Below are 27761 nucleotides of genomic sequence, written 5' to 3' on the forward strand. Positions count from 1 at the left end.
GCAGACGCTGCTGGGGGAATGGGAGGGGGCCCTTAGTCTAAATTCGGGGAATGGGAGGGGGCCCTACCCCCTCCCCCCTCCCAGCGGCAGACGCTGCTGGGGGAATGGGAGGGGCCCTCAGTGACTGCTTATCACTTTCTTTCTTCTGGCAGAGCTTTTAAAGTGGGAGCGATTTACCAGTGATGGCCCATTTAAGAGACCATTCTTTTGGACAAGACGTTCTTAATGTTTCTCTGTAAAGAAATGCAAAGGGACATTTTCATTCTAAAAGCACACACACAGCAGCAGTTAAGTGCACTCCTGGTTTCGGGCCTTCATGGGCAATGTGTTCAGAAGTTGCCTGGTATCATTGGCTGGTCATGGATACCGGCCATTTTATGCACTTTGAAATGATACAGTGTCCATATTGTGTCCCAATCGCATCTGCTGTAGGGGGCCTTTCACAAGTGTGCCATTAATACCCACGGCCCGTGGTGCCTTTTTGTGTATCTCACATCTGGCTGCGGGTGCTTTACTGGAAGGTCTGTGCAGATCGCAATTGGGGCTGTGGGTTCCTTTCTCAGCAGTGTCTTTGTGTGGACATTTTATAGTGCAAATGTATCAAGAGCACTGAGAATATCCAGAGCGGGCATGTCAACTAGAGGAGCGCAGTGTGTGTCAGTGTGCGCCGTATAACAGCGCTCAACCAGCGATAAGATATGATCCTTTCAAGCAGTGTCTTCTGCAGAGATGGAGCCACTCTGATGTCTCAAAGGCAGTGTTTCCCTTTCAGACCAGATGAAAGAAACAGTTTGAGCAAAACTCCTGCAAACAAGCAAATGAAAGGAGGACAGCAGATGAGATCACCGAGCCCCCTGCTTCCCTCAGCAAAGCTGGGGGATCAGCCAGGAAACCCTTGTCAGGGGCGAGCTACCTGCCAAGACCTCAATTTGAATTTCAACAATCGGCGGCCGGTGATTTAGAAACACTTAGATTAACAGTGTTTCTAATATTACATATAATGGCATGACAAGGCATACAAGCTGCAGAAAGTCAGTTTTGCATTGATGGAGGCAAATACCAACTGGCATGTTTCCAAATGGAAAAAGATTGTCCTCTGTTATTAGGTGGCCTGTTGAGCAAGACCTGGTAATACCGCCTGAAATCATTCTACAACCAACCATAAATAACCACACTTGTCTACACACACAGCCCCTCCAACCCAAAAACAACAAAGGTTACACAATGAAATGCACACCACCCTGAACACACGTGACCATACCAAATTGCCCTAAATAGCCCAGTAGCCAATCACGATACATCAACACAACTCTCTGCATTCCCTAAAAACCACTCAGGCAGCCACCAAAATCACAGAAACAATTTACCTAGAGCACACAATGGGAACATTTGCTATCTATGCAAGGGAATCCCTTTTTTTACATGTCAATCACAGACAGGACAACTTTAAAAGGGGGGCTTTCTCTTCTTTTGCTTATGTTTGAGCATTTCACACTGATGGGACCCCGTTTGGACAGGTAGAAATCTGTGAGGGGTATTTCATGTGTCAAGGTCCCATCAGTGCTAAAAGCCTAAACATATGCAAAAAGAAGAGAACACTCAGATTGGGACTGGTAACAAAGGAGCAAATGCGCTGCAGGCAGCTCTTTAACGATGGGCAATTGTGCAGGTCGTTAAGGGCTGCCAGCAGCCCTTTCCAGGATGCTCTGTGGCCATGTGTAATGGGCTTGACCTGCTTTGTCAACAAGCCCAATTGCACTTGGCAACACTGCAGGCAGCACTGCAGAGAGAGTAGCCCAGGTGGGGTGGGCACAAGGGGGGGGGGCATAGGATTTCAGAGGAAGAGCCCAGGCCCTCCCATGCCCCACCCTAGCAACGCCCCTGCCCATCGGCCATGAAGAGCTGAAGGGTGGGTGACGGTGCATCACTCGCTGGCCTGTAGGCAGTGTCACATTATCAGGGCAGGCTGCACCCTCCTCCCTGGTCTTAGTATCGCATCATAGGCCTGGGTATTGGCGCTGCACTCCATGGTCAGGAGATTGTGTCACGCCTCTCAATTGCCTGGAGATGGTGTCACATTGTAAGCGCAGTCTGTGACACTAGTCGCTCGCCGTTAGAGGGTGTCATGCCAACTCAGAGTTGGTGTCACATTGCGTGAGGGTACTGTTCTCCAGTAGGATGCTGTCGCATTGTGGGATAGGAAATGGCACCGCATTCAGTGGTTAGGAGATGGTGTCACAAAGTGGAATAGGGCATGGTTCCTCGCCTTCCTATGGGGTTAGCATCATTGCCCCCTTGTCTTGAGGTGTTGTATCATTATACAATAGGGGGTGGTGTGGCACTCCTCTCAGTTAGCGATGATTTGGGGGCACACGATCGGATAGGGCATGCCACACCTCTCAGTGGCCAGCAGATGGTGTCACACAATAGTTTAGGGCATGGCACGCCTCTCAGTGGACAGCAGATGGTGTCACACAATTGGGTAGGGCATGGCACACCTCTCAGTGGACAGCAGATGGTGTCACACAATCGGCTAGGGAATGACACACCTCTCAGTGGCCAGCAGATGGTGTCACACAATCGGGTAGGGCATGGCACACCTCTCGGTGGCCAGCAGATGGTGTCGCACAATAGGATAGGGCATGACACACCTCTAAGTGGTCAGGAAATGATTGTTGCACACAATAGAATAATGTGTAGTGCTCCTCTGTGTGGTCAAGCAATGGTGTCACACAGTAGGATAGAGTGGTACTCCTCTCAGTGGTCGGTAGATGGTGTCACACTAGGAGAGGGTGTGGCACTTCTTACAGTAGCCAGTAGATCGTGTCACACAACAGGATATGGTGTGACACTCCTCTAAGTGGCCAGTAGATGCTCTCACATTACAGGATAGGGAATTATTGCACTCCTCTCTGTGGCCAGTAGATGGTGTCACACTATATAAGGCAATGGCACGCCTCTCTGGAGCCAGTAGATGGTGTCACACTATATCATAGGCCATGGCACACCTCTCGGTGGCCAGAAGATGGTGTCACACTATATGATGGGGCATCTCTCAGTGGCCAGGAGACCTGCCCTACTCGTCACCAGTGGCCTGTTTCAGTGGCTTTTGGTTACACGCTGCCAATGGACATGTCTCGCGTTAATGTTAAGGATCATTTTTACCGTACACCATCACCACCGAAGTTGTTGCCTGGCGCTCTGACGGATCTGAAAGGTAAGAGTGTGGGGTGGGTTAGTAGGGCATAGAGGGAAGAGGTAGAGTTGTGATTTTCTGTTGATGGCCTCAATTCGGTTTTCACCATTCGCGGAGCTTGGATGCGATTTACGGCTCAGTGGACTCCCATGTGCTGTTGTGCGGGACTATGTGTGGTTTGTTTTGTTGTTGCAGTGTAGTGAAGTGTGTGCGAATTGCTGTGCAGAGAGGAGGTTGCGTTTGTTTAGGGTTAGAGAGGTGAATGTAGAACTGGAGGTTTTGGCTTGGGTTAGTGGGGCTTTTTCTTACCTTGTTGCTTAGGACTTATGTGCTCAGAATCTGCGTGTGCTGTGTACTTGGTGTTTTGTAGCGGTTCATGCACATGGTGGTGGTTTTCCTCTGTAACTGTCGAGTGGTTTGCGGGCATGAGGTTTTGAAGGCCTCCCCCCTAGCAGCAGCGTCACCCTCACCCGTCACCTGCGGAGTACCACAAGGTTCTTGTGTCTCTCCTACATTGTACAACGTATTCACAAAACCTTTATTTGATATTTTGGATTATCTGGGTGTCATATATACCAATTATGCCGACGACACCCAGATACTGATTCCAATCTCAGGAGACTACGCTTCCGACTCTCTCTCTGTGAATGCCATCTACCAAGTCATCCAAGCTTGGATGGCGCAGCACGGACTCTGTCTTAATGACGAAAAGACAGAGCCCCTCATTCTCGGCTCTCCCCAAAAACTATCCAAACTGGCCCCTGCGTTCAATTCCTTCGTCATTGACGGCAACATTATCAAGGCCTCCAAGGACACCAAAACACTAGGGATTTACATTGACTCCACCCTCTCACTGGCTAGACAAAATAATGCAGTCTCATCTGCAGCGACATACACCTGCAAGCTTATCACAGCTAGCCGCCCCTTCTTATCACCAGCCAACTGTGTCACTCTTGTCAGGACTCTTGTACTGTCAAAAATTGATTATTGTAATGCCCTCTACCTGGGCACTAACCAATGTAACCTTAATAAACTACAAATTATCCAAAATAACGCCATCAGAGCAGCGCTTAACATCCCAAGAAACTAACACATTTCAGACACCAGACATAATCTTCACTGGCTCTCGGTCCCTCAACGAATTACACTGAAAACACTTGCCTTCACACACAAATGCTTATCCAACCAAGCACCTGGATACCTAGCCAATAGATTTTCCCTCCACAACACTAATAGACCCCGCAGAACTGCTCAGTCTAACTGCCCCTCTATACCACGCTTCAACCTTCAAAGATCAGGCGGAGCCAGCTTCCCAGTTTTGGCGGCTAAACTCTGGAATTTGCTCCCTAACCCACTAAGAGCAGAACCTTCCTTCTACAGATTGAAAAGCATGGCCAAAGTTTGGCTAACTGCCCAAGACCCATCGACTACGTGCTAATCTACCACCATGCGTCAGCCTCTCTTCATGTATATAGGTTATGACTTTTATTCTCCCTCTGATACTGCCCATGTATATATCTGTAACTTAAAATGTCATTTGTAATGCTCTGTCTTCCTTTGTTCATGTTGTAAGTAAACTACGCGCCCGGATGCCCTCGGGCCTGGTGTGCTCTATACATAAAATAAATACAAACACAAATACACCTCTGGGTGGAGATGGTTGAGGTTGAGGGCTTGCTCTAAGGTTGTCGAAGGGTGGGCCTACCATTGCCTCCCCAACCTCTTTGGCCTGGATTCCCACCCTCCGATGGCCAGCCGCCCTTAGGCCTCCTGGGGTGCCAGTTATTGGTTAATGCCCCCCCATCTGCAGCTAAGGTGCCTGCACCTGGGGTGATGTCTAGAGTGGGGCTGTTGTTGGTAGTGGGTCTTTGCTGGGCTCCCTTCCTGGATTGTTCCTTCCATATATGCTTGTTGAGGTGTGTTCTCTTTCCAGTGGAGTCTTTGTTTTTCCTAGTCATTTCTGTCTGAATCTGAGGGGGAAGAGCCAAGTTTTAAGTAGTTTTCTGAATTTTTGGTGATCCTTTGTATTTCATATTTCTTTTGGGAGGGTGTTCCAATTTTTAGCTGCCATGTGAGAGAGTGATGGCCCCTCGTGTTTTGTCTTGTGTATGGGTTTGGTTCTAGACGAATGTCGTTGCTTGATCTGAGGGGTGTTGTCGGTAGGTAAATGGTTATTTCCTTTTGTAGAAATTCTGCCCCTTGGCTGTGGATTGCTCTGTGCGTTATGCCCATTGTTTTGAACGCGGTTAATTGTCTGATAGACAGCCATTTTTAGTGCTGGGCTGATGTGGTCCCTTCATGGTAGTCTGAGGAGGAGTCAGACCGCTGCATTTTGGATGCGTTGCAGTTTCTTTAGCAGGCGTTCTGGCATTCCAAGGTAGAGGCTATTAGCATAGTCTATTCTGGGTATGATGTGGGAGATGATGGTTTTTTTGGGTGAAGGAGAGGAACGTAGGATCCTTTTTACAATGTGCAGGAGGAGGAAGAAACATTTCTTGATTATTGTGTTTACTAAAGTTAGTTTGTTGTCCATTAGGACTCTAAAGTTTTTGACTGTTTTCGACAGTGTTGGCGCTGTTCCTACTTCTGTGGGCCATGGGATGTAGTGGTTGTTTTCCTGGTTTTTGGGTATAACCATTATTTCTGTTTTGCCTGGGTTGAGTTTGAGGCTGTTTGTGTTGATCCATTCATAGAGTTCCTGTAGACCGTCTTTATTTATTTTTTATTTTTACATTTTTAAAGTGCTCACACAGCCCGCAGGCATCGAGGCGCTGTTACAGGAATTTTTTTTTTTTGTCTTAGTTGCGTATTTATAACGCGCTTAAACACCCAGAGATTTCTAAGCGCGGACCCGGGTATCAAACCTGTGTTGCTTCGTGTCGTCTTGCTTCCAAGGCGCGCTCGTTGCCGCTAAGCTATCCTCCCGGGACGATTTCCAGCGTTGTGTTTTCTTCAGTGTGTCTTCTATTTTGTAGTGGATTTGTGTGATCTGCGTAGTTGTGACATGTAAAGCTGTGTTTTTTTAGTGAGCTTGGTCAGTGGTGCCAGGTAAATAGGGTAGAGCTGCGGGGATAGGGACGATGCTTGTGGTTCTTCACAGTTGTTGTCCCTTGGATCGGCTTTAAGGTTTAATCCAGACGTGTTCCGTTCTATCGGTTAGGAATGATTTCATCCAGAGTAGGGCTAAATCTGTGTTTCCTATTTCTTGTAGTCTCCAGTGTGTAAATTGCACTTCTCCCCACGTTCATCATCGTTTGCATTTATTTTTCAAAATAAATACAAAATTACTCTTTATTTTAGTGTTAAAGTGTTTATGGTGGAGAATGTGCAGATTTTTTAGAAGATTCCAGTACTAAGTTTTCAAAATATAGCGCCCTCTCGTAAACTTGCATGAATGCTCGACCTTATTTAATCCTGTAAAAAGTTCACATTCACTCCTAACGGCGGCGCTCTACACGCTGCGCCCTGCTGGCGCCGCGGCAGCCATCACCAGCCCAGGCCTTGATTACACAACCACCCACGCGGCCTAGGGTTCGGGCGTGCACGCTATAGCCGAGGTCTGGCCATTCTGGACTAGGGCAGTGCCACGGCCCCGAGCCCTGACGCCCTTGGCCCCTCCGGGATGCTTTTCCAACACTGTGATGGATGGGCGCGCTCATGGAAACGCCCATCGCCCCAAGCTCTTCCTCATTCGAACCTTTTTAGACGCACTGACACACTGCCAGTCAGTTTCTTTTTACTGTCACCAGCCGATTTCTTTTCCAACCTCATTCCCAACTATTCCTCCCTCCCTTTCACTTCTTCCATTATCGCGCCTTGAAGCTTCCTCCCGGCGGTATTCCGGATGCGCTATACGTGCAACCTACTACATCGCAGTGCTTTTGCAGATGTGTATTGGCTTGGGTTCCCATGCTTTGCCTTCTCCTGCCATCTAGTGGTCCAATATGGAATGGTTTCCGTTTTGTGCAGCCAGATGACGTTACCAGCAGCTTCAATTTACTTTGGTCTTGTCTCGGCCACCTTTGCTTCCTGGAGAATCCGGGGGGCATATTGTGGGTCTGTGGCAGATGGCAAGCTGCATTACCAGTGCTGCAGATAATACACTTATTTTTAAGCAGCACACATGTTTTTATAGCTTCACGTGCTTTGCACAGGAACCAGCTGAGAAGGTCTGCTGGAGATACATTGATCCTGACTGCATCAATGCCATAGCTACGCGGCCCACGTGGCAGTGTCCCACAATTAGAACCCAAGCTGTACTGCAAATATATCTACTCAATTCCATGTGTCCATATTGCAGATTTCAGCCATTGGAAGGCTTCTCGAGAGTGCTTGCTGCCTTCGGGGAGCTCCAGGCGCTAGAAGCTGTGTCCTGTCAAACGAGCCTTATCTGAATGTTACACATTTTGCTTTCTTCTGTGGCAGACTTGATTCTGAGCCCACTTTGCCCTACACAGCTGGTCTAAAGTCCATAATCCATGAATGTTCCTGTGGTCCACATAGGTTTAGTACTATCAAGAGGCCTGTTTCTGTCCTGGAGGGATCCAGCATCCCTCAATATCATGGCAATTCCCATATGCCTACAGTCTAGCCTCAAGAACTTCTAGGCAGCCTGGTCCAGATCATTGCTGTCGTAGGAGTCGAAGGTCAAATGCTGCCATTGTTTAAAAGTGCCCTTGGCCTCTCCCAGCTTTCCTGTCTTTAGAACCAGGGCCTTCATAGCCGGTGAGAAGGAGGGCGTTTTCTCTACTTTCTCCCGGGCTCTGCCAGATCCTGGCACACACCCTGTTCCCTCCCCAGAGCTGGCTTGAGGGACACATGGAGGTTGGGGAAGCTCTGATGCTGCCATGTTTGGCTTGGACTTGCGACTATTCTTTGTTTAGACGCAGGCACAGGATCTGAAGCATTGGTTTCTGCCATTTCTACACCTTTCTGCCCTGAGTGAAACGTGAGGTCTATGCCCCGCTGCTAACACCCTGCACCAAGTCTCTGGGCTTCCACATAGAGGGCCAAGCGCTCATTCAAAACAAGTAGCAAAGAAAACTCGCAGAGCATGGCACCAGCTATCCGTATACCGCTCTTTCATCAGCCGCTTTTTTTTCGTTTTTTTTTTTACTGAAAATGTTTTGCCAGAAAAACTCATTGAAAAATGTAGGTGGGGGCATATAAAGGGCTGGTGGGGAGGGATAGGGGGGGGGGAGTTGGGGAGAGTAGTGAATAGTACAAAAAAACTATAGGGAGGTTTGGGAGGCACCCCCCAAATAAAGTAATACATTTTTGATGGGTTTTCCCAGCGAAAAACTTCCACCAAAAACCAATCGAAAAATTAGCAGTCGATGAAAGAACATAGAACCCAGCTATCCCTCCTGCAGAACATTCACCCCTTCCTATCAGACACCCATTTCTGATTCTACAGGCCATTGTCCTCTATTCATACGAGTGGGGGAAATAGCCATATGACTGGAGCACCCAGCAAAATCCCAGCACCTATGAGGAGTGTTCTCCACACCACTGCCCGCCCTCATCAAAGGTCTCTGCAAATAAGAGCGCATACAGCCCACACCCTTCCAGCTTCACTGCTTCCTCTACAGGTCTCGGGAGGATAGCTCAGAGGCAACGTGCTCGCCTTGGAAGAAAGACTGCACGGAGCTTCACAGGTTCAATCCCTGGATCCGCGCTTAGAAACCTCTGGGTATTAAGCGCGTTATAAATAAAATATCATATCATATACAGGCAGACGTCACATTCAAAGCCAGCGGCATCATATACAAACCTGCCCCCGTGTGCATTCCCTTCTCTCTGGGAACGTTCCTCTATCTGGTGGTCAACACATCGCCAGCACTGAGGACCCTGGCGGGCTAGAGCAGCAGAAATGTAAACACGAAATAATGAGGAAGCAGGCATTCTGGGTCCACCTGCCCGTGCATGGAAGCTTGTGCCTATCAACATTAGACGCGCCTCATCCTTATGCAATTCCAAAATGAAACCTAGACCCTCCTATTTACGGAGGACCTTCTTCACGCTCATTTATATTCAACTGAACCCACCCAGCCCATTCTCCTCTTTGATGAACTACCTTAGCAGCCCAACCCCCCGTTTCACCCCTCTGTGCTCTTTCAGCACTATTGCCTGTTCACCATTAACTGTTAAAATTACGCTACCCGGAGTGGCCTGCCAGCATTACTCTTCCCTGTGCTAATATTGCTCTTCCCCGCTACCCTGAGTGGCGTGCCAGCATTAACTGTCAATATTACTCTTCCCCGCTACCCTGAGTGGCGTGCCAGCATTAACTGTTAATATTACTCTTCCCCGCTACCCTGAGTGGCGTGCCAGCATTAACTGTCAATATTACTCTTCCCCGCTACCCTGAGTGGCGTGCCAGCATTAACTGTTAATATTACTCTTCCCCGCTACCCTGCGTGGCGTGCCAGCATTAACTGTTAATATTACTCATCCCCGCTACCCTGAGTGGCGTGCCAGCATTAACTGTTAATATTACTCTTCCCCGCTACCCTGAGTGGCGTGCCAGCATTAACTGTTAATATTACTCATCCCCGCTACCCTGCGTGGCGTGCCAGCATTAACTGTTAATATTACTCTTCCCCGCTACCCTGCGTGACGTGCCAGCATGAACTGTCAATATTACTCTTCCCCGCTACCCTGCGTGGCGTACCAGCATTAACTGTTAATATTACTCTTCCCCGCTACCCTGCGTGGCGGGCCAGCATGAAGTGTCAATATTACTCTTCCCCGCTACCCTGAGTGGCGTCCCAGCATTAACTGTTAATATTACTCTTCCCCGCTACCCTGAGTGGCGTGCCAGCATGAACTGTCAATATTACTCCTCCCCGCTACCCTGAGTTGCGTGTCAGCATTAACTGTTAATATTACTCCTCCCCGCTACCCTGAGTGGCGTGCCAGCATTAACTGTTAATATTACTCTTCCCCGCTACCCTGCGTGGCGTGCCAGCATTAACTGTTAATATTACTCTTCCCCGCTACCCTGCGTGGCGTGCCAGCATTAACTGTTAATATTACTCCTCCCCGCTACCCTGAGTGGCGTGCCAGCATTAACTGTTAATATTACTCTTCCCCGCTACCCTGCGTGGCGTGCCAGCATTAACTGTTAATATTACTCTTCCCCGCTACCCTGCGTGGCGTGCCAGCATTAACTGTCAATATTACTCTTCCCCGCTACCCTGCGTGGTTTGCCAGCATTAACTGTCAATATTACTCTTCCCCGCTACCCTGAGTGGCGGGCCAGCATTAACTGTTAATATTACTCTTCCCCGCTACCCTGAGTGGCGTGCCAGCATGAAGTGTCAATATTACTCTTCCCCGCTACCCTGCGTGGCGTACCAGCATTAATGTTAATATTAATTATGTTATAAGGTCTGTCCCGCCCCCCGTCCCCACTGCTACCATTGGATATATAACTGGTAACCTCTGCAGATGAGCGTCACTGTTATTTCCTGAATGTAGGTTTGTACTCAGTGAACACCTTAAGTGAAATAAAATGAGCCGACCAGACCAAAGCTGCCGCACCCTTTCCTGCAGCGCCGTGCACCACTAATCGGAGAGCACTCCGCTCCACCTTTGAACAGCCCCCAATTTCCCTCCACCTTAGTCACCACATGCAAATGTAGGCACTAGGACACGGCTTTATATATTTTTTTAAAAACTCTCCCAGAACTTCAAAAATCACAAACGTACATCTCTAACTACATGCAAATACTCAGTCTCCGGCCAACACATGCCCGGTCTATGAGCTTGAGGCCACCCTTCCGCGCACCAAGCCTTTGATTGCATCTACACTTCTGCCCTAGAAGGCTTGCAAGCATGAAGCGCTCAGGGTAGCTTCTATCTGCATATTTCATCTTGTGTTTCCCTCGCCTCCCGATAGAAACCCAGCCACTCTCTTGCAGGGCAGCTGGCGAGCATGCAAATGGTAGCGCTGTGCACCACCAATCCTAATAACGTAACATCTTCCCGCCTCCCCTTTGCCAGCTTCCCACCACTTCCTGTTTCTCTGCTTCCTTCACTGTGTTCTTCCCCCTATGATTGTAAAGCGCTCCGTTGCTTCCCGAAGCTCGGTCCGTGCTCAACAAATACCCCACTAACAATGATCTTCACACTCGGCATGAAATAACCCATCAGTAAGATAATCGCACAGTCCAATCCAAATGAGGCGATGGTGGACAGTGCTTTGAAGTGGCTACAAGGCACAACGTAGCGTGCCAAAAGAACGACTAAGTAAATAAATAACTTTAAATTGGATATGGGCTTCTCTTGAATTAGGCGTCGTTAAAAAATGCGCCGCTGTTACCTGTGAACAAGCAAAGAAAATACTGGCAGACAAATAGACCGATTGATGTGAAAATAAGCTACTGCTTAGGGGAATAAAAACGGATGCTTTCTAAATACCACGGTAACCTTACAGGAGAAAATGAACAGCGCTTTAAGTGAGCACGCAAGCCGCGCAGAAGTTTAACTTGTTGATTATACGAAAGGTACTTTCCTTGTGATAAACTGAATATCTGCTGGCTTTATGACTCTGCATTGTTATGGGGTTGCGTAATGTCACATAGCAACGTGTGTCTACAAGAGTCCAGGCGCAAATCGCAGGAAAGCGTTTTTTATTAAGCACAAAAGTACTCCTCGGGCAACATTCAAACAAAGAAAAATGTCAGGACAGCGTTTCCTGAACAGTTGCCCCAGTTATATGGTTCCCGCCTAAGTTCCCACGCATTCTGAATATCTCCCGGCGCGCACCATCTCTGGGGTGTTCTCTGGCTTGGCTTCCCTGTGATCCTTCCGGTCAGTTCTGTGGATGCCGGCGTGTCTCCACCAGTAGATGCAGAAGTAGTGGGCACTTCTCTTTAGCTGGTAGGCAGAGCTACGTAGAGGGCCTTCAGAAGGCCTCATCACCACTCTTCTCCAGCACGCGGGATTCTCTTACCCTCTGCATCTCTTATCTACTTTTATTCTGGTCTTGGTCCTCAATGCCACATACTTGCTTCTTCTTCTACTGTGGGCTCAGCCTCTTGTGATCGTGGTCTAACCCCTATATGATATGATATGATATGATATGATATGATTTATAACGTGCTTAATACCCCAAGGTTTCTAAGCGCAGACCCGGGAATCGAACCTGTGGTGCTCCGTGTCGTCTTGCTTCCAAGGCGAGCACGTTGCCCCTGAGCTATCCTCCCGAAACATGTCCCCTGCCCTTGCTGGTGCTTTCCATCTCATTCCTTCCTGCTCTTGCCAGTTAGTAGGTCACTGGAGCTGTGCATTTCCTCTTGCTCCCCATCTTCCTCCTGTTTCCCTCTTGCCCCCCTCCTGTTTCCCTCTTGCCCCCCTCCTGTTTCCCTCTTGCCCCCTCCTGTTTCCCTCTTGCCCCCTCCTGTTTCCCTCTGGCCACCACCTCTTGTTCTCTCTCCAACCACCTTCTGATGTTCCTTCTCCTCTTTTGTGTGCAGCATCTTCTGCTCTGTCCTCTCTCCCTCCAACCTCTTCCTTCCATTTCCTTCCCAGAATCAGCAGGTGCTCCAAACTCTGACCTTAGCCATCTTCAAACACCCACAGTCCACTTCACTGGTACCTGGGATCTGCATCTGTATGGCCCAGTTGTGCTGTGATTCTGATTGGCTTCCTGTAACTTTGGTACCTAGGACGGTGTCTGATTCGTGGTGGTTTCCATCATCAGCGCACGACCGCAGCTTCGTGAAACGGGACAGCGCATCTTGACGTGCCTCCATACTATTTTATTTTATTTATTTATTTTAATTCTTGTAATGCGCCAACATGCCCGTAGGCCTCAGGGCGCACATAAAACTGAACAAAACAAACAAACACACATGGGAAAGAAGTGTCAAAGAGTTATTCCAGATTGAAGTAGTGGGTTTTTACAGCACGTTTGAATGCAGTGTAGTCCTGGATCTGCTGCATCTGGGCTGGGAGTTTGTTCCATAGAAGGGGACCTTGAGCGTCAAGAGTGGTACCTCCAAATTTGGCTGTCCTGTATTTTGGATGCTTGAGAATAGTGGCAGAGGATGAACGAAGGTTCCTCGCGTTAGATTTAATGCTAATGCGGGCTGACAAATAAGTGGGGCTACAGAGGCTGAGGCATTTATGGGTCGTGGTCAATATCTTGTGCGTTATCCGATGTTTAACGGGAAGCCAATGAAGTTTTTTCCTAAAGTCAGTCGGATCCGGAAGCAGAGACGGGTTTGCTTTCTTGTGTGCGGTGCATGCTTGCAGGCCGCCTGCTGACCGAATAGGGCTGTTCAGACACCTAGCTTTCTCAGCCATTGGGTGTTGCTTCACTGGATTCTGGGCTACTGCAGCAAGGTCCACTGGTCATTCCCCGGCCACTTTGCACTTCTTAAAGGGCAGTACAGTTTTAGTTTGGGCCAGTGGCTGCTCCCTGCAAAGTGTAGCGTAGTAAGTAGGGGTGACATGGGGTCCTCCTCATACCTTCTCTAGGGAGGCACTCAGCCCCCCATGGTCACCACGCTAGAGGCCCCAAATAAAGCAGAGGGCTTTGTTACGGCACACACATATATATTACTTCCACTTTATAGGTAACCCATAGGGTAATTCTGCCCATCAGCAAGGAAGTCCAATGAGACTCCAAAATGGGGAATAACGGTAACATGAATCGGACGGTACATTGCCATTGTGTCATGTAGTGAAAGTTATTCCGTTTTTTGGCTTAGTTGATGGGTACCCTGAAAATCCAATACGACGGTAGCACCCAAGGGCTGGAGTAGAGGACCACAATGCTGGATATCAATAAAAATTGGAAATGGGTTTCTGGAACATTAACATCTGATAAACGCCCCTCCCCGGAGTGTCCTGTAGCAGGATGTTCCTGAGATGAGACCTTTAGGGTTGTCCAACTCCAGGCCTAGAGACCCGGATCCATGTCAGGTTTTTAGGATACCCCTCGTTAATATTCATGGGAGACATTTGTATACAATGATTCTAAATGTATGTATATTTGTCCTCATGAATATTAATGAGGGATATCCTGAAAACTAGGGTGACGAGATTTTTCACACAAAACCCAGACAGGCCATAGACATAAAAGTAATATTCCTACTTCTATGTCGCTGGCCTGTTGCGGGGGTAGGAGGTGGAGGCGTTGTGCTCACATGCACACCCCGTTTATTGGAGGAAAGTGGCCGGGAGGGGAAGGGAGAGGAAATGGGGGCGTGAAATGCTTTTCACGCCCCCATTCGCGCATTTACAGTTGCGCCGGGACCCGATTTCGAAATCGGGTCCTGGCAAAAACAGGGACCTTGGGAACCCACCCATGCAAACTCCAGATGGGGTTTGCAAAATGAAAAAACTCCCGGAACCCCGGGACGGATGGCGATTTCCCCAGACTGTCCCGGGAAAACCGGTATGTCTGGTCACCCTACTGAAAACCCACCAGCCTCCCGGCCCTCAAGGCCTGGAATTGGGCAACTCTAACTCATGAATTTGTCTGCCAGCTTTCAAGATCACATTGGTCCCTTCGTCAGGCAGTATTCAACCTCCGAGTGTCCTGGGGAGACATAGTGGGCCTTACCTTTTTTAAATAAAATGTACGGCCTGTAAACGTCATCATGTCTTCTGATGGAGATGTTTTCCAGCCATAATTCCTCCTACTCATGCTAACAAAACCCCATTCGAGGGCAATATACGGTTCAATACCATTTAGCCCTTCTTAAAGGGCTTCTTAAAGGGCATTCTATACCTCTTATACTTCAGTTTAAGTGGCAAAATCTTTCAACAACAGAAAAGTCTTGATTTCCACATGGATACTTATTTTGAGGCCGACGAATGGTTTGATTTTTGATGTTGACATATATTTTGGTGGTCAACCTCGACTCCAGCCCCTGATCATGTTCTGATGCCAAGCCCAAGTTCCTCGTGCGTGGCTGTGAGACCAAGAATTACGGGCGGAGTTGGCATTGAAATTGGTTGAAACTCATCTTGAGGCTCAAAGTAATATTTTCTCTATTATACATGCCACATTAATATTTGATTTATTAAAGCATCTACGTTTGATGGCACAATATGGGATTCAGAGAAATGCATTTGTCTCGGGGGGATATCTCGGCGGCAACGTGCTCGCCTTGGAAGCAAGACGACAGGCAGCAACACAGGTTCTATTCCCTGGTCCGCGCTTAGAAACCTCTGGGTAATAAATAACCTATCATACAAGTACACGTTTTATAACTCTGTTTGATATTTATTTAGAATTTTTTCAAATTGTATTGTTCATTTATAATGTGCTTAATACTAGCAATTGGTTTCTCGACTCGGGATTCGAACCTGTGTTGTGAGACAAGCATGTTACACCTTGAGCTATCCTTCCTCCTTGTTGAAAAACATAATCAGGAGGTTGACTAGACTACATAGAAACTTCGTGCGAGCATCTATTAAATATCATCCGATCAGACTGGATTCATCCGGAAGTGATTCTTGGGTCCTTACCTGTAATGGTTTTAAGCAAAGAGAGTAAGAAAACACACTCATTTGAATGAAACAAGACACACACAGATGCTGACAAAATTAGAACACAAGGGGAGAGGTGTGGTGGCGAAGGACTTCAGAAACGAAGTGGGATAACCCGCTTTTTAGGGCATCAAAAATCGCTTGAAAGTAATCAATCAATCAATCAAGGACAATTTATAGATTATAACATTACTCAAAACTTCCCAAAATCTTATGGAATTTCGCCACGGTGCTTGGACGCCTTGCTGTCCCTCAAAAATAAACCTTGCTATTCGAAACCTCATAATGAGGGCTGTAACTAGCAATAAAGGCTTACTTTGCACACAAGTCGTGTGATGTACAAATGCGCTGCCAGCCAATCACAATCTGACTCCGGTAGAGACCACTGGTTCTGCTAAGCTCCATGTTCAATCCCCTTCTGACATGTTGCTTGGTGACCAGAGGGATAGGATGGGTCAGGGAACAGGAGGAAAACCAAAATAAAGGGAAAGAAGAAGACGGAAGGGAAAAGAAGCAAAAAGAGAGGAGACGCAGTGGGGTTGCAGGACCACCTACATTTAGTGTCAAGAGGGAAAATCAATTTGTCAAAAAGGGTCATTTTGACTGGCTTAGGAGTTTGCCCCGGGTGACATTCTGACATGCAACCACTCGGCGCAACTCAAGGAACTGTGTCATGTTACTCTACAAAACACAAACTAACATCACCAGCTAGTACAGTAGACCAAACCACACAGCTCACTTTCCTCACTTTAAAATGAAGCCAGCAGACCGGGCCTGCTGACCCGCAGGAGCATGATCTTATCAAATGAATGAACACTTCATGGGCTATTAACATGAGATAATTGCCCCTTGCCGTCGTTACTCACCCTCACTTTCGACTCGGAACATGTACGCTTTCTGGCAGGGAAGGCACTTTGAAACTAGACTGGTGCTGATTTGGCGCTGTATTAAAAAAAAAAAAACTATTCATGTAACCTACTATAACACGCCCGCCGTAGACTGCTGGTGAAAGACGGTAAACCTGGTGGTTGACCTCTTGCGCTATCCTTTACTCTCTCCCACAATCCCCTGGAGGTAATCTACTTGCTCAAACTAAACTACACAACATGTCCCGGAAGCGCTTCAAATCCCAGCACAAACAGTCCAGATTGTTGGATCTAGACACTAAGCCCCCGCCCACACGCCCCCATAGACTCACCACCAATTGCAAGAGCAGAGGAGAAGGCTGACGCAGCAGTCCAAGGTTGGAGTCAACGTTAAGAGCATCCCGGGGCCCATGTCAACGCCCTCGTGCCAAATTACAGTCACACCTGCTGACTCACACATGTTGTTTTTCAAAGATTTTTAAAAACTATTATTTATGCAGCGATCCCAGGAGTCAATGGGCGTGGAAAGGGTGGCAATTGATAGTAATACCATCCAGCAAAAATGTGGCAGTTTTTCTTAAATGTTTTAAACAGGGTTGTTTTTTCTTTGTGTGTGCCTTTGCCCAAAAGTGTACATTCCTTCCTCTGAGACCCCTCTTCCCACTCAGAGGCGTTGCTAGAGGGGGCCTAAGGGGGCTATAGCCCCAGGTCTTTTGGCTATAGCCCCAGATAGAAGCTGAGGAGCTACAACCAAATGGCTAGCGAGCCCCAAGTCCCAACATTAGCGTAGCCCCGGATCCTTTCCCGACCTAACAAGTCCCACTTATGGTAATGGGCAAAAGGAAACTTTGTGTAATGATCCTCAGCATTATATCGAAAATTGATCAGTGTTAGTGGAGCGCAGTGCATGGCGCGCGTGCTTTGATCCATGGCCCACGCGCTTGTTCCTCCTCATTCTTTCATTCATTATCAATATTAGAAAAGGTAAAAAGAATACATCCCCTGCCTCTCCCTCGAATTGAGGCTAGGCCCTCAGGAGTTTGCTGTTGGTGCCGCGCGATTGGTTGTGCTGTGCAATAGTTTCCCTGTATTGGTGGCAAATGCAGTGTCAGTTAATCGGACTCATTACAAGCTTGCTGTTGCCATTAAAAAAAGAAGTGGCGGGAATTACGTTACCACCACTTTTTTGGTGCTAATAGAATTGCCGCCGTTTTTACCTCATCTTCAAGATCACAAATCTTGAGGTGTGCTGCTTTGGAATTCTCGCTCGCAGTAAATCTGGCGAAATTCCCAGAGAGTCCAAAAATGGGGAGGGTCTAACAGCACCGTTAACCCACTCATAATCCCACGGTAAATGTGCCGGACTGAGCGGCACTAGCGGTAAATAAGTAATTGCTGAGTAGAGAGAGAACTAGAAGTTAATCTAGTCCAGAGCACGCTCACTTTATGCTCTCTTGTAAAGTTGCAGTTGGATTGTAATCATATATCAAATATTCAAGAATCACAGTCTAAATCAAATTAATCTGAATTCAATTTTGGATATTGGCTACACCAACAAACCTTTTGTCTATTACATTTAGACTGTGATTCTTGAATATTTGATATGATTGCAATCCGACTGCAACTCCATAGGAGAGCGTAAAGTGAGCGCGCTTAGGACCAGATTAACTTCTAGTACTCTCTCTACTCAGTAATAGTGCCCTTGTGCTAAGGCCTCAAGGCGCGCTACGATACCAACCACACTCTACATTTAATAAACTTTGAATAATCAAGCGGTGCCCACCTTACTCTCCTAAATTAGTAATTGCTGCCAAGCTTATAATGAAGCTCTTGTTTTGAAGGCCAGTTTTGATGTGCACTGCGTTGTTGGTGCACTTCTCGAAGTCGTGTGAGGAAGAATTTTTCTTAGTGATGTCCGGGGTCAGGATGGCCCCTTCACCCCTCCCACCCCACAACCCCCCTTTGCGCCCCCCAAATCCCAATCTTTTTAGGGGTTTGCGATTGGGAAATGCCCCATAATCTGAGAATAGGAACTGGGCAGGCATAATCTTTGCAGTTTCCTGCAGCTCGTGTGGGTCACTGAGTTTGTAGCCTCGGGGAGCTCACTAAGGCACACGTCACAGCTGCTTACAACATTGTGCTTCTCTGACAATCCAACAGCGCCAATATGCCTTTTTTCACAATAAGGCATTGAGTAATCTGTGTTACAATACAATATCTCCAACAGTACTCTGCATTCAACAGAAACCCTCTCAGCATGGAAGTGTCTTTGGTTGGATACCATACTTACTAGGTAGCAGTGGTGGGGGGGAGGTGTCCACAGGTGCCCACTGCTCACTCAGGAGGACACTTGCTTTTCTCTCTCTCTCTCTCTCTCTGTCTGTCTGCCTGTCTAATCGGACTGTTTTTTGCTCCTCTCCAGAGCCGACACCCTCCCAGAACCCTCTCACGCTGATGATGTCACAAATGTCCAAGTACGCCATGCCCAGCTCGACGCCGCTCTACCACAACGCCATCAAGACCATCGCCACGTCCGACGACGAGCTCCTTCCAGACCGGCCCATGATGCCCTCGGGGAACATGCAAGGTATGGGGGTCTCCTGGGCAGGGCCCCTGACACCAAGGAGAAGTGAATTTACATTGTACAATCGTGGGTGCTTTGTACGTACTGTACACACGGAGTGGCTGTACATGCACTGTACGGGACGCAGTACTGTGCAGGCCCTTTACTGCAGCAGCAACTGTGTGTTCACTGCACTAGAACAGGCGTTCTATATTCACTGTACAGAAGCACTGGCTGTACAGGCATAGTAAGATGATCCCTGTCTTGTCTCGGGAGGATAGCTCATGGGCAACGTGCTCGCCTTGGAAGCAAGATGACACAGAACACCGCAGGTTCGATCCCCAGGTCCGTGCTTAGAAACCTCTGGGTATTAAGCGCGTTATAAATAACCTGTCATATCATTCTACATGTGCAGTGACTGTACTGGAGGAGCGACTTTGGCACAACTCACTCAGGCTAAGGGAGTTCCATGTCCAACTTACAGTAACCGATGTTCCGTGGGCGCAGGCGTGAGAGGCAGCAGCCGAATAGCTCACAGTAACATAAGGGAGGCAGGCCCAAGGGTGTGAGGGAGCGTCCTGAAAAGCGTACAGTGAATCTAGTCATACAAGAACAGGGTGTAAAGGAAGTTTCCTGTGAACCTCACAGTACCACAAGTCTCACAAGCACCTCGTTGTGAGAGATCTAAGTTAAAATAAGGGGGAAAAACCAAAGAGGTTGAAAACGGTGGTTTCAGCCTCGTTATTGTCGAGGAAGAGAGTTCCAGATCTTAGGTGCAGCGACTAGGAAGCTGGCACCTCCTTCCTGGATCTCTTGAACCTCAGGAGAAACATTTGTGTGCTAGAACCCGATCTAAGGGATCTAGTTAGTTTCTTTTTGGGTGACACTGTTCTTGAGGTAGGCGGGGGCATCATTGCTTCTACATTTGTGTGTAATGGTGAGAGACTTGAATAAGATTCTGGCTTGAATAGGAAGCCAGTGTGCTTCTCTTCTGATGCAGGAAATGTGGTCTCTTCTTTTTAGGCCTCAAGGCTTTGTTTTGTAACAATTGTAATTTTGCAAGGTTTCTTTTTGTTGTTCCTAGCAGGAGGATATTACAATAGTTTAGATAGTATGAGGGCTCGTGCTAAGGTCAAGCAGTTCTGTGGGGGTAAGAAATTGTCAGCTGAGTGCGATGAGTTTGGCCGTGTAGGTATTAGCAGATGAGAGTGCACTGATGTGTTTGGTCATAGTCAGGTTGGAGTCCAGGTAAACGCCCAATGTTTTGACATGTTAAAGTACTTGGATAGGTGTACCATCAATGGTGATAGCTGAGAAGTCAGAGTGAAAGGCTTTTAGTCTGGGGGCGGGGGGAGGATCTACTATGAGGATCTCAGTGTTTCCATCGTTAAGACACAGACTATTTGTGGCCATCCAGTTTTGAATAATGGCGTAGATTATGTTAATGGCTGCACAGTCTGGTTTGTGGTCACTAGTGATAGGGATGAGGATCTGGGTATCATCAGCGAAATTGGTATAGATAACTCCCATGGCGTCGAGCGCTGCAAATAGGAGTTTAGTGTACGCGTTACATAAGGTAGGAGATGGGAACAAACCTTGCAGGACCCCCAGGGGTACTGGGAGAGGGTCCGCAGCCTCTTTGCCGATTGAACTCTTGAGATGCGATCCGATAAGAAAGACTTAATCCACAGGGTGGCATCTGTAGGGAAGTTAACATGTTCTGCCAGAGCATGGCATAATTTATCATGGTCCACCAGATCAAAAGTGGCAGATCGAGTAGGAGGAGGATGAACAGTTTCTCAGTCTCTTCTGAGGTCCGTCTGCATTTGGAGGTCTTGTAGGGCCGTTTTTGTGCTGTGCTTGGGCCGGAAGCCTGACTGTCTCGCTCTTAACAACTGGTAACTTTCTAAGTACTCTTGGACTTGGGTGTAGGCTATTTTGTCAATCATTTTTAACAGGAAAGGAACTGTTGTAATGGGTCACTAGTTAGTAGGTATGGAGGGGTCCCCGCAGGGTTTCTTCAAGAGCGGAGTAACCAAGGCTGCTTTGATTGTAACAGGGACAGAATTGGTGATGAAAGAGGCGTTGATGAAATTGGTGATGATCGGAGCTATGGTTGGGGCACAAAGTTTAACTAGGTGAGCCGGGAAACTAGCCTCTTTGCAATTGGAAGGTTTCAGCGTGGAGATGGTGTTTAGGACCCGTTCTTGGGAGACGGTGTTGAATTGAAATTGGTGGGTTATTGTTTTACCGCAACGGTGATGGACGCAGTGAGAGTACTTTTCTGAGCCAGTAATTTCCTTTTAGATAACATCTTCCATTGTAATGTCGAGATTTTAGCGACTAGTGCATTCTGTATGGTGGAGCACCCGGCTTTGCTTGAGTTGGTGGGAATGGTGAAGGGGGTGGGAGCTTCCAGTTCTGAGTATAGAGAATAATTATTTACTGTTGGACGAGGCGTTGTTGATGCGCATGTTCAAGGAGTTTGCTTCATGGGCTTTGACCGCTGATTTATAGATTTTGTTGGCTGCCGAGATGCGTTGGAAGTGTTCATGGTTGGGGTCTTTTTATATAAGTGCTCCAGCGCTCTCTTGTTTCGTCGAAGGGCAATGAGCTCTTCTTTGAACCAAAAATTACATTGTTTGGCATTGTGGGGTATTTTCGATGTGAGCGGAGCTACTGCATTAATGGTTGTTTTCAGACAGTTATGGTAGATAGAGGAAATACTGTCTGGGTTGATATTTGATATTGGGTAGGTCTCAAGGGTATCGGCCAGAATAGGAGCAAGATATCTGCTGTGAGTTTGCAGGTGTTTCTCTCCTCAATGGGGCAGGTTGTGGTTTGTGACGCACTAAGAGTGTTGGGCGTCAGTATGTTGAAATGTATTAGGCGGTGGTCCGACCAGGTGATATCGGAGATGGATTCTAGCGATACGCTGACATTTAAGGGAAGGATCCAATCAAGGATTCTTCCTTTGGAATGGGTTGGGGAGTTAACCATTTGGGTAAAGTGCATTTCATGGAGGGCTGTGTGGAATGTGGTAGCTTTATGGTCAAGTTTGTCGTTGAATCCAAGGTTAAGGTCACTTAAGATAATGAATTTAGTGTTTGGTTTGAAGAGGGGGATGAGGAGAAGGGGTGTGTCTAGTTTGGGATGATTAGCATTGTTCGGGGGTCTGTAAGTGATGAGAAAGTTGATTGGGTTTTTGGGGTCCTTTGCTAGTTTCAGTAAAAGGAGTTTGTATCCAGCCACTGGGTCTAGTGTGCAGGATCTGAATTGCAAAGTGGATTTGGCAATAATAGCTACTCCTCCTCCTGTGGTATCCTGACGGTCGGCCCTGAGGATGGTATAGTCAGGAGGGATGGCCAGGGCAGGAGGCTTTGTGTAGCCAGGTTTCTGTAACGGCTAGAAGGTCTAGATGTTGGTCGATGGCGTGTGCTCCTAAGGAGCGTGCATTGAGAAGGGCGCCTTTGAGGATGGTGTTGGACCCTGGCGGGGGCAGGGAGGGGGCTGTAGGTATGACAAGGGTGCTGTGTGGAGTGTGCGCCTTGGACCTTGCCGAGGACCGGTCGTACTGATGTGTAGTGAAGGGGATGAAAGGAGGTGGGCCTGCGATTTGCTGACGGGGGAGGGTGGTTACAGGTTCGTGTGGCTAGTCTTCACAGCCTTATGCTACCCAGGATGCGGTGGGTGGTGAAGGATAACGATGATGATGATGATGTTCTGGAACTGAGCTGCACGTATCCGTATCGTGCAATTCCTTGGCATGGGGTAGTGGGCCCTGGTGGGTTTACTGATCTGGTAAATTGGCTATCACCAAGGAGTCTGCCTTGGTGTTTGGGGCCTGGTACTTCTGTGGGATGGGGGTGGACGGGAGGGGATAGTTTTGGCATTGCACACTCGAGATGCTGGAGATGGGGAGCGAGGTGATTTCGGTAGGAAGGGTGTCGAGCAAGGGAGAGGGTGGTGCATAAGACGCCAAAGTCGAGCAAAGCCATTACCCAGCTGGGTAAAGGAACCTTCCATACACAGAGGTAGTCTGGACATGTAATGGGTAAGGAGATGACTGTAGGTTGCTTCCTGCGAGGTAGTCATGTTAAGGGCCGAAGAAGGGCAAGGGCTAAAAGCGGAGGTGTATTATGCAGGGGCGATATTGCAGTGCATCAATCTATGTGCTGATAGAGGGAGCATTATATTATGCGCAGGTATCGAGTAGGTAATTGTCAATTAGAACACCTGCACTGAGTGTTACAAGTTAACAGCAGTGAGCGCAAGGCAGCATGCTTACAGGAGCACAAGACCTACAGGCACATTGGTGAAGGGAACTACCCACAGAACTTCCAGTAACACAAGTCATGCATGCACAAGGATGAGAGATAACAACCTGTAGAGCTTACAGTAACATTCCGTGCAGGCACAGCAGAACCTTGCAGTAACACACGCCTTGCACCCATGGGGGTCCAACAGAAGCTCCCTCTGAGCCTTGCTGCAACACAAACCTTGCACCCATGGGGGTCCAACAGAAGCTCCCTCTGAGCCTTGCTGTAACACAAACCTTGCACCCATGGGGGCCCAAAGGCAGCTCCCTCAGAGCCTTGCAGTAACACAAACCTTGCACCTATGGGGGCCCAAAGGAAGCTCCCTCTGAGCCTTGCTGTAACACAAACCTTGCACCCATGGGGGCCCAAAGGAAGCTCCCTCTGAGCCTTGCAGTAACACAAGCCTTGCACCCATGTGGGGCCCAAAGGAAGCTCCCTCTGAGCCTTGCTGTAACACAAGTCTTGCACCCATGGGGGCCCAAAGGAAGCTCCCTCTGAGCCTTTCAGTAACACAAGCCTTGCACCCATGGGGGCCCAACGGAAGCTCCCTCTGAGCCTTGCTGTAACACAAGCCTTGCACCCGTGGGGGCCCAACGGAAGCTCCCTCTGAGCCTTGCTGTAACACAAGCCTTGCACCCGTGGGGGCCCAAAGGAAGCTCCCTCTGAGCCTTGCTGTAGCACCAGTCATGCAGGCACCAAGATGAGGGGTAGCTCCCTGCAGAGCTTATTGTTAAACAAGTCATACAGGCACATTGGTGAAGGGAACTACCTACAGAACTTCCAGTAACACAAGTCATGCATGCACAAGGATGAGAGATAGCAACCTGTAGAGTTTACAGTAACATTCCGTGCAGGCACAGCAGAACCTTGCAGTAACACACGCCTTGCACCCATGGGGGTCCAACAGAAGCTCCCTCTGAGCCTTGCTGTAACACAAACCTTGCACCCATGGGGGTCCAACAGAAGCTCCCTCTGAGCCTTGCTGTAACACAAACCTTGCACCCATGGGGGCCCAAAGGCAGCTCCCTCAGAGCCTTGCAGTAACACAAACCTTGCACCTATGGGGGCCCAAAGGAAGCTCCCTCTGAGCCTTGCTGTAACACAAACCTTGCACCCATGGGGGCCCAAAGGAAGCTCCCTCTGAGCCTTGCAGTAACACAAGCCTTGCACCCATGGGGGCCCAAAGGAAGCTCCCTCTGAGCCTTGCAGTAACACAAGCCTTGCACCCATGGAGGCCCAAAGGAAGCTCCCTCTGAGCCTTGCAGTAACACAAACCTTGCACCTATGGGGGCCCAAAGGAAGCTCCCTCTGAGCCTTGCAGTAACACAAACCTTGCACCCATGGGGGCCCAATGGAAGCTCCCTCTGAGCCTTGCAGTAACACAAACCTCGCACCCATGAGGGCCCAACGGAAGCTCCTTCTGAGCCTTGCTGTAACACCAGCCTTGCACGTATAGGGCCCAACGGAAGCTCCCTCTGAGCCTTGCGGTAACACAAGCCTTGCACCCATGGGGGCCCAATGGAAGCTCCCTCTGAGCCTTGCTGTAACACAAGCCTTGCACCCGTGGGGGCCCAACGGAAGCTCCTTCTGAGCCTTGCTGTAACACAAGCCTTGCACCCGTGGGGGCCCAACGGAAGCTCCCTCTGAGCCTTGCTGTAACACAAGCCTTGCACCCGTGGGGGCCCAACGGAATCTCCCTCTGAGCCTTGCTGTAACACAAGCCTTGCACCCGTGGGGGCCCAAAGGAAGCTCCCTCTGAGCCTTGCAGTAACACAAGCCTTGCACCCATGTGGGGCCCAAAGGAAGCTCCCTCTGAGCCTTGCAGTAACACAAGCCTTGCACCCATGGGGGCCCAAAGGAAGCTCCCTCTGAGCCTTGCAGTAACACAAGCCTTGCACCCATGGGGGCCCAAAGGAAGCTCCCTCTGAGCCTTGCAGTAACACAAGCCTTGCACCCATGTGGGGCCCAAAGGAAGCTCCCTCTGAGCCTTGCAGTAACACAAGCCTTGCACCCATGGGGGCCCAAAGGAAGCTCCCTCTGAGCCTTGCAGTAACACAAGCCTTGCACCCATGGGGGCCCAAAGGAAGCTCCCTCTGAGCCTTGCAGTAACACAAACCTTGCACCTATGGGGGCCCAAAGGAAGCTCCCTCTGAGCCTTGCAGTAACACAAACCTTGCACCCATGGGGGCCCAATGGAAGCTCCCTCTGAGCCTTGCAGTAACACAAGCCTCGCACCCATGAGGGCCCAACGGAAGCTCCTTCTGAGCCTTGCTGTAACACCAGCCTTGCACGTATAGGGCCCAACGGAAGCTCCCTCTGAGCCTTGCCGTAACACAAGCCTTGCACCCATGGGGGCCCAATGGAAGCTCCCTCTGAGCCTTGCTGTAACACAAGCCTTGCACCCATGGGGGCCCAACGGAAGCTCCCTCTGAGCCTTGCTGTAACACAAGCCTTGCACCCATGGGGGCCCAACGGAAGCTCCCTCTGAGCCTTGCGGTAACACAAGCCTTGCACCCATGGGAGCCCAACGGAAGCTCCCTCTGAGCCTTGCTGTAACACAAGCCTTGACCCATGGGGGCCCAACGGAAGCTCCCTCTGAGCCTTGCTGTAACACAAGCCTTGCACCCATGGGGGCCCAACGGAAGCTCCTTCTGAGCCTTGCAGTAACACAAGCCTTGCACCCATGTGGGGCCCAAAGGAAGCTCCCTCTGAGCCTTGCTGTAACACAAGTCTTGCACCCATGGGGGCCCAAAGGAAGCTCCCTCTGAGCCTTGCAGTAACACAAGCCTTGCACCCGTGGGGGCCCAACGGAAGCTCCCTCTGAGCCTTGCTGTAACACAAGCCTTGCACCCGTGGGGGCCCAACGGAAGCTCCCTCTGAGCCTTGCTGTAACACAAGCCTTGCACCCGTGGGGGCCCAAAGGAAGCTCCCTCTGAGCCTTGCTGTAGCACCAGTCATGCAGGCACCAAGATGAGGGGTAGCTCCCTGCAGAGCTTATTGTTAAACAAGTCATACAGGCACATTGGTGAAGGGAACTACCCACAGAACTTCCAGTAACACAAGTCATGCATGCACAAGGATGAGAGATAGCAACCTGTAGAGTTTACAGTAACATTCCGTGCAGGCACAGGAGAACCTTGCAGTAACACACGCCTTGCACCCATGGGGGTCCAACAGAAGCTCCCTCTGAGCCTTGCTGTAACACAAACCTTGCACCCATGGGGGTCCAACAGAAGCTCCCTCTGAGCCTTGCTGTAACACAAACCTTGCACCCATGGGGGCCCAAAGGCAGCTCCCTCAGAGCCTTGCAGTAACACAAACCTTGCACCTATGGGGGCCCAAAGGAAGCTCCCTCTGAGCCTTGCTGTAACACAAACCTTGCACCCATGGGGGCCCAAAGGAAGCTCCCTCTGAGCCTTGCAGTAACACAAGCCTTGCACCCATGGGGGCCCAAAGGAAGCTCCCTCTGAGCCTTGCAGTAACACAAGCCTTGCACCCATGGAGGCCCAAAGGAAGCTCCCTCTGAGCCTTGCAGTAACACAAACCTTGCACCTATGGGGGCCCAAAGGAAGCTCCCTCTGAGCCTTGCAGTAACACAAACCTTGCACCCATGGGGGCCCAATGGAAGCTCCCTCTGAGCCTTGCAGTAACACAAGCCTCGCACCCATGAGGGCCCAACGGAAGCTCCTTCTGAGCCTTGGTGTAACACCAGCCTTGCACGTATAGGGCCCAACGGAAGCTCCCTCTGAGCCTTGCGGTAACACAAGCCTTGCACCCATGGGGGCCCAACGGAAGCTCCCTCTGAGCCTTGCTGTAACACAAGCCTTGCACCCATGGGGGCCCAACGGAAGCTCCCTCTGAGCCTTGCTGTAACACAAGCCTTGCACCCATGGGGGCCCAAAGGAAGCTCCCTCTGAGCCTTGCTGTAACACAAGTCTTGCACCCATGGGGGCCCAAAGGAAGCTCCCTCTGAGCCTTGCAGTAACACAAGCCTTGCACCCATGGGGGCCCAACGGAAGCTCCCTCTGAGCCTTGCTGTAACACAAGCCTTGCACCCGTGGGGGCCCAAAGGAAGCTCCCTCTGAGCCTTGCTGTAGCACCAGTCATGCAGGCACCAAGATGAGGGGTAGCTCCCTGCAGAGCTTACAGTAACACCGGTCATGCAGGCACCACGATGAGACTGAGTTCCCTGCAGAGCTTATTGTTAAACAAGTCATACAGGCACATTGGTGAAGGGAACTACCCACAGAACTTCCAGTAACACAAGTCATGCATGCACAAGGATGAGAGATAACAACCTGTAGAGC

At 49.3% G+C, this 27761-nt stretch overlaps 1 protein-coding gene across 2 annotated transcripts in view; it reads left to right on the forward strand.

The window, feature by feature from the left end:
• The window catches only part of BCL9L (BCL9 like), a 298755-nt gene that overhangs the window by 266276 nt on the left and 4718 nt on the right, over positions 1 to 27761 (forward strand). For both annotated transcript variants that reach the window (XM_069614403.1, XM_069614404.1), the window contains one exon: positions 18995 to 19159. In XM_069614403.1, coding sequence (XP_069470504.1) covers positions 18995 to 19159 — 165 coding nt within the window. The remainder of the gene's footprint in view (positions 1 to 18994; positions 19160 to 27761) is intronic.

Source organism: Ambystoma mexicanum, chromosome 9 (genome assembly GCF_040938575.1).
Source record: "Ambystoma mexicanum isolate Mex_15411 chromosome 9, UKY_AmexF1_1, whole genome shotgun sequence".
Classification (NCBI taxonomy): Eukaryota; Metazoa; Chordata; class Amphibia; order Caudata; family Ambystomatidae; genus Ambystoma; species Ambystoma mexicanum.